This window comes from Sinocyclocheilus rhinocerous, unplaced genomic scaffold, assembly GCF_001515625.1.
Source record: "Sinocyclocheilus rhinocerous isolate Xijiao unplaced genomic scaffold, SAMN03320098_v1.1 scaffold5118, whole genome shotgun sequence".
In the NCBI taxonomy this organism is placed as follows: Eukaryota; Metazoa; Chordata; class Actinopteri; order Cypriniformes; family Cyprinidae; genus Sinocyclocheilus; species Sinocyclocheilus rhinocerous.
The window spans coordinates 127,004-134,882 of NW_015625570.1; the positions used below are offsets into that span (position 1 = coordinate 127,004).

At 44.7% G+C, this 7,879-nt stretch overlaps 1 protein-coding gene across 1 annotated transcript in view; it reads right to left on the reverse strand.

Annotated features, from left to right (window-relative positions):
- Window positions 1-3,976, reverse strand: part of LOC107750311 (GTPase IMAP family member 4-like) — a 12,345-nt gene extending 8,369 nt beyond the window's left edge. The window contains exon 1 of the mRNA XM_016565639.1: window positions 3,756-3,976. Within this exon, the coding sequence (XP_016421125.1) occupies window positions 3,756-3,976 (221 nt within the window). The remainder of the gene's footprint in view (window positions 1-3,755) is intronic.
- Between the last annotated feature and the right edge of the window lie 3,903 nt (window positions 3,977-7,879).

Consider the following 7,879-nt stretch of genomic DNA (forward strand, 5'->3'; position numbering starts at 1 on the left):
TGATGTGGTCTGAGTTGCTACCGAAATGATGGACACATCACCCCGAGAGCGACTATCAGATTCCACAGGATTAGTGTCTGGCCGCCTAGACATGGCGTCTGCATTAAGGTGTTTAGCTCCATCACGATGAATGACATGCCAATCATAAAGGTCCAATTCTATGGCCCAACGGGCTCGTCTACCTGTAGGGTCATGATCTAAAGGAAGTTTCTTAAGACCAACCAGAGGTTTGTGATCCGTAATTATAGTGAACGTGTGACCAGCAAGATAGTGTCGGAAGTGGCGAACCGACCACACAATGGCATACAATTCTCGATCGAAAGTAGACCATTTTCTTTCTGAAGCAGACAGCACATGACTGGCGTATGCAATGACATGCTCTTTTCCTTCCACTTGTTGTGAAAGAACAGAGCCCACAGAATGATGGGAAGCATCTGTGTAAAGAAGGAAAGGAGCTGAAAGATTTGGAAAAGCCATAATTGGCGATAAAGTCAGCGCCTGTTTCAGTACATTGAAAGCTTCATTTGCTTCTGCTGACCAAGAGAATGATACTCCCTTGTGTGTAAGATGGTACAAGGGTTCAGCCGTGCATGCAAAGTGTCTAATGAATCGGCGATAATAGGAACACAGACCCAGAAAAGCCCTGACCTGTGTGGCTGATGTTGGGATTGGCCATGTCTTAACTTTATCTATGTTAGATGGGTCTGGCACAACACTAGCACTGGAAACACGGTGGCCCAGAAAAGTAACAGAGGAGCGCTAGATGGCACTTGGATGGCTTAAAGGGATAGTTCACCTAAAAGTGAAAATTTGATGTTTGTCTGCTTACCCCCAGGGCATCTAAGATGTAGGTGACTTTGTTTCTTCAGTAGAACACATTTGATGATTTTTAAGTCCAACCGTTGCAGTCTATCAGTCTTATAATGGATGGCAATGGTAACAAAATCTATGAGAGCAAAAAAAACATGCACAGACAAATCCAAATTAAACCCTGCGGCTCATGACGACACACTGATGTCCTAAGACATGGAACGATCAGTTTGTGTCAGAAACCGAACAGTATTTATATCATTTTTTACCTCTAATTCACCATAATAACTTTGATCACTAGGTGGCGCTTTTAAGGGCAGCCGCATGAAAGTTAAGCTGTTTGGCAGTCGGGTCTTTTTAGCTTTTTAAACAATTTTAACTTAATATAGTTTAGAAATGCACGGATAGATCACTTATTTGTATGATTATATTGCTATATTGGGAGTTAGGACATGTGGATGGATTTATTCCTGGGAGATTTTGGATGGATTCTGGTATGCGGCCTACTCTTCTACAGCTGGGTGGATGATAGGAAACTATTGAGGAAACCATCTTCAAGTAATTGTTTCCCTCTTCTCCTTACAATGGCACAACCTGGACATTTAAGTGAGTTTCATTTTTTAAGAAGTCTGAGAAGATGTGCATCTCCTTTGGCTCCTGAAGTTAAGAACATACTGCAGTTAAATGGGATTCTTCGACTCAGATCTCGCCCAAGGGGTAAGAAAGCTGGGAGAAATTATATTCGTTCAATATTTACAATTGTTGGAAATCGCCCTACTTCATGTGGAACTGCTGTGGATATTAAAAGACAGCCAACTGGGCAAAGAATGTTTTTATCTCACTGTTGTTACCAACCTAAGAACTTAATTCATATCAAGACAAACCAACACAAGTCAATACCATCTATGCCTGGTTTTCTCCTTTCTAATGTGCGTTCTTTACGCTACAAATGTGATGAGCTGCACAGTGTAGCACTGAATAATAACTCAGCAGTTGTCGCTACATCTTGGATGCCCTGGGGGTAAGCAGATAGACATCAAATTTTCACTTTTGGGTGAACTATCCCTTTAAGTGTTAGACCAGCTGTACGAAATCGCTGGAAAACTTCACGTAAGTGCTGTAGGTGTTGTGGGAAATCGGCACTTTAGACGATAATATCATCTAAGTAGATCAAACAAATGCTCCAGTGCAGACCCCGAAGCACAAGTTCCATTTAGCGCTGGAAACTGGGCGGTGCGTTAGAGATGCCCATTGGCATCATGCAGAATTGATATATAGCCCAGTACCAGTGGAGAAAGCAGTCTTTTCTTTGTCATTCGGGTTAAGGGGTATTTGCCAGTAACCAGCAGTCAAATCTATAGTGCTAAACACTCTGGCTCCAGAAAGCCTGTCAAGGGTATCATCCACCCGAGGAAGAGGGTGTGAAACTTTAATTGTAACATCATTGAGGTGTCTGTAATCGACACAGAACCGGTGTGTGCCATCATTTTTCCGAACAAGCACAACCGGAACTGACCATGGACTCAATGATGTTGTGGTCCAAGAGCTTTCACACCTCTTGTTGCAGTACAGCCTGAGTAGCTGGTGATGTTCTATATGGGCGCAGTTTTATTGGAGCAGCGTCGCCAGTATAGATGCTATGTGTAATCAAATTAGTTTTGCCATAGTCATGAGAATGAGAGCTAAAAATCATCTTTAATTGTAACATCATTGAGGCGTCTGTAATCGACACAGAACCGGTGTGTGCCATCCTTTTTCCGAACAAGCACAACCGGAGCTGACCATGGACTGTGAGACTCCTCAATGATGTTGTGGTCCAAGAGCTTTGACACCTCTTGTCGCAGTACAGCCTGAGTAGCTGGTGATGTTCTATATGGGCGTAGTTTTATTGGAACAGCGTCAGCAGTATTGATGCTATGTGTAATCAAATTAGTTTTGCCATAGTCATGAGAATGAGAGCTAAAAATTTCAGCGAACTCTGTCAGCAGGCTCTTGAGCTGTGCCTGTTCTTCAGCATTTAGCTGTGTATCCTCCAAATGCACTTCAGGCATTGGATGGACATCTTCTTTAGAAGTAGTCACGGCTGAGACTAACGCATACTCATCATATGAATTGCCAGTGACGGAGAAAATCTGACCTAATGGGCATCCAGCATCAAGAGAGACTTGTTCATTAGTCGGGTTAACAACTCGAACTATGCCCCTCCCTTTTTGAACTGAAGTCAGTGTCCGAGCGACTCCTAAGGTCACAACTGGAGGAGGCTGTGGTTCCAGTATACCCACATACGAGTCAGTGAAAGGATTCGCTATGCCATTATCTTTGACAGAAATTGGGATTACCATCTCTGACATAGGCGGGACAGTCACCTGAGCGACACTAACTGCAGAACTTTGTACTGGAATTAATGACTGGGGTGGTGAAAGAGGCACTGAAGTGTTATATAGCTGTAAACATGCATGTGGTATGTCAATGGTAACGTTGTGCTCAATTAGGAAATCCCATCCTATGAGAACAGGATGAGTAGCGGTGCGTACTACATGGAATACCTGGGAAAATGTGACATCTCCAATATGTATGGGAGCTGTCACAGCGCCAAGTATGTCCAATAGCTGTCCAGTAACTGATGACGCGATCACAAACGACTTGCTGATAGACTGCGTAGACAAAGCTGGAATGGATCTACGACAGTCATCTGTAATGAGAGATAGGCCTGATCCTGTATCCACCAAAGCATGGAGTTCAGTACCGGCCAGTGCAATTTGAATAAAAGGAGTGGGTGGAGGATAGTTAAAACCAACTGTATCAGAGTGGACCATTATTGGGGATGAAGCTGGCATTTGGCCCCCAATGACAGCTTCTACTCATTTCCCCGATGTAGCGAGAAAGAGGCTTTCCCTCTGTGAGACTGAGAGAAGTGTACATGTCGTGTGGGGGAGGTGTAATACCTTGGTGAACTATAGGAATGGGGAGGTGGCGATGGAGAGCTATGTCTGCGATAACTGGAGTGTCTGTACTGTTGACTGGGTGAGGGTGAGCGAGCATAATGGGTTACATGTTCACGGTCGAGATCAGGCCGGCGCTCCCGTGAAGGCGAGCGGCCAGATCTGGAGTTTCCATAATGATGTCTGTGGGGGGTGTATTCGTCAGATTGTGTGGTGTAAGGCATGTGTGACTCATAACTACGGGATGAATTAGAGTAGCTACAATGTCTTTGGCAGGAGGAGTCATCAATTGGGGGTGGTTGATCATGTTCGGAGTAGCCACGGTGGTATCGTTGAGAATAGCAGTCGTCTCGAGGGTGTTGTCGACCTCTCTGTGCGTGTTGTGCAGTACAGCAGCAGTCTCGACGGCTGAGAAAAGCTGACCTAATGGGCATCCAGCATCAAGAGAGACTTGTTCATTAGTCGGGTTAACAACTCGAACTATGCCCCTCCCTTTTTGAACTGAGGTCAGTGTTCGAGCGACACCTAAGGTCACAACTGGAGGAGGCTGTGGTTCCAGTATACCCACATACGAGTCAGTGAAAGGATTCGCTATGCCATTATCTTTGACAGAAATTGGGATTGCCATCTCTGACATAGGCGGGACAGTCACCTGAGCGACACTGACTGCAGAACTTTGTACTGGAATCAGTGACTGGGGTGGTGAAAGAGGCACTGAAGTGTTACATAGTTGTAAACATGCATGTGGTATGTCAATGGTAATGTTGTGCTCAATTAGGAAATCCCATCCTATAAGAACAGGATGAGTAGCGGTGTGTACTACATGGAATACATGGGGAAATTTGACATCTCCAATATGTATGGGAGCTGTCACAGAGCAAAGTATGTCCAATAGCTGTCCAGTAACTGATGACGCTAACACAAATGACTTGCTGATAGACTGTGTAGACAAAGCTGGAATGGATCTACGACAGTCATCTATAATGAGAGATAGGCCTGACCCTGTATCCACCAAAGCATGGAGTTCAGTACCGGCCAGTGCAATTTGAATAAAAGGTGTGGGTGGAGTAGAGTTAAAACCAACTGTATCAGAGTGGACCATTATTGGGGATGAAGCTGGCATTTGGCCCCCAATGACAGATTCTACTCGTTTCCCTGATGTGGCGAGAAAGGGGCTTTCCCTCTGTGAGATTGACGTGTGGGGGAGGTGTAATACCTTGTGTGAAGACGAGCGGCCAGATCTGGAGTTTCCATAATGATGTCTGTGGGGGGAGTATTCGTTAGATTGTGTGGTGTGAGGCATGTGTGACTCATGACTACGGGATGAATTAGAGTAGCTACAATGTCTTTGGCAGGAGAATTCATCAATTGGGGGTGGTTTATCAGAATCAGAATCAGAATGAGCTTTATTGCCAGGTATGTTTACACATACGAGGAATTTGTTTTCGTGACAGAAGCTTCCACAGTGTAACAGAATGACAGCGACAGAACAAAAAACACAGATAATAAAAAATAGAACAAGTAAATAAGGAATAAAAATATATAAATTGACAATTGTACGTGCAGGTATATTACAATAGACAGTTTTGCATGTACAGGTACTGTATATTATGTGCAAATTTGAGGTGTAGACTGAGTATGAGTGTTAGATAAATAAGTGTATGAGTGAATAAATAGTGTGTGTTCCACAGTTATTGTTAAGTGATCATGAGATTAATTGCCTGAGGGAAGAAACTGTTCCTGTGTCTGGCCGTTCTGGTGCTCAGAGCTCTGTAGCGTCGACCAGATGGCAACAGTTCAAAGAGGGAGTGTGCTGGATGTGAGGGGTCCAGAGTGATTCTGCCAGCCCTTTTGCTCACTCTGGATAAGTACAGTTCTTGGAGATTAATGTGAAGTTAATAAAAACATAGTAAGTTACTAATTAGCCTATAACACTTTCATTGTACAAAAAGAGAGCAAAGAACGTTTACACTATCAAAGAACATTTTCACTTCAGTCCAGCGAATTCAAGCACTCTCAAACTCCCACAATAATCTCTAAAGCTGTTTACACTGTAAAAGTAATATATTACTTACATTCGTACATCTTCACTTTGTTGTTTCTGATTAGATAATTAGCCAGAGATTTCAGTCAGCCAGCGCGCGCAATTGGTCTTTGTATTCATAAACTCAACATAATAGTATGGGATTGGTTATAATGTGCAGCGCTTTAAAAACGTGTGTGTCTCTGGCTCTGTGCCAGCCAGCGAACGCAGATTTGAATTTAGCTGCTGGAGATGTTTTTCTTTTTTTATATGCATAGTTTACAGGACAAACTGCGCATTTCACCCAAAATTGTTTGGTGTGATATGATTCCAAATTTAGGGGGGGCCAAAGGGGGGGCCAAGCTTGTTGGCAAATCCTTATTTGTCCGGGAGAGCAGAAGGAGTTTGTCCGTTTTGTTTGGTAGAGAGCGGAGGTTCGCCAGATGGATGCCAGGCAACGGCGTTCTGAATCCGCGCTGTCTGAGCGACAGCGCCGGCTCGCTTCCCCCGTCTGCGCGTCCTGAAGCGTTTGATCAGCGCCGCAGCTCCCCCGAATACAATGTCCAGCAAAACATCAGAATAGTCGAAAACCAGTGAAATATCGGGTGGTGTGTACTGCCGAATGTCCAGCAATTCGTCTCTGGTGAAACTGATTGCAGGGATATAACTAAAGACAGGACAAACTAACAAAAACATAAAAACAACTGCGGAGCACGCCACGGAGGCAGCCATCAACGTCGGCGCCATCTCACTACTCATCACTACTCCGATCATGTTCGGAGTAGCCACGGTGGTATCGTTGAGAATAGCAGTCGTCCCGAGGGTGTTGTCGACCTCTCTGTGCGTGTTGTGCAGTACAGCAGCAGTCCTGACGGCGATGATAATCGTCCAAGCTAGGTTGGCGATGGCGTGCTGCGATGTCGTAGTCCACAGCTGCACAGGACTGATGTGGAGAGTGTGTGGAAGATGTCACTTCGTCCTGAAGACTGGAAATCCACTGCGAAAGCTGGTCCACACGTTCATCCGTCCGTCGTAGATGAGACTGGCGTAAGGCATGCAAGTCAGTTCGGAGTTCAGTTATGGCTGATGCCAGTTCAGTGATGTGGGTTGCTGTCACAGTGTTAGCCGATGGTTGTTGATTCACCATCACAGGCATAACAGCTGAAGGGTTAGCAACACTGATGGCCAACTGAGCATGCTCACATTGAGTGGCCACTCTCAAAGCATTGTCCAAAGTCACAGCGCCATGCTCATGGATTTTCAATTGAAGCGATGGGTCTAAACCAGTTACAAATCTATGAAAAATTTTGCAATTCCGTGCTGCTGCATCATATTGAGGAAACGCTTCAGTCAATAAATTCGTGAGCTCAGCAGCATAGACTTCAAGAGGTTCTTGTGGTTTACGGGGACGAGCATTCAAAAATGTCTGAAATGTGGCCAAAAATGTTGTATGGCCAAAGACAGTTATCAAACTGGGTTTAGTTAACTCATAATCAGCTTTCACTTCAGATGGGAGAGACTGCCAATATGCAAATGCTGGACCAGTAAGCTTCACAGAGAGAAGTTTGGCTTTATCCGGGGATACAGTTGAGACATTAAGTGCAACTTCGAATCTCTGTATCCATGCACTAAAAGGCTCTGTACCGTCTCCAGAAAAAGGATGAGGAAGGTCAATTTTAAATGGCAGATGTGGGTTTGCTGCATCTGCAACATGTCTGTCTCTCTGTACCGCAGCTGCTTCATGCTCGTCGTCCGCCATTTTGTGTGAGAGAGAACGCACGTAATCCGAACTTGCAAAAAGAGCACGTGAAAAACAATATCAACGCCTCTGCAGGTTAAAGTGGCTATATCCACATCGTTCAATACAACAACAAAAAAACAAGTGTCCAAACAAAAACAAGCCAACCAGCGCTGCCACCAGTGTAACGCGCGTAGTTTCTATATACGAGCTTCACAGTTCCTACCGCGCGCTGGCTCGTGGGTTCTTGGCTTTGTTTCAAGGAGGACACCGACAGGGAGCTCGGCAGATTATAACACTTGATTTATTAAACATGAAGAGGTAAACATCATGAATTAGCCACATTCGATTACACAGTGCGCGTCA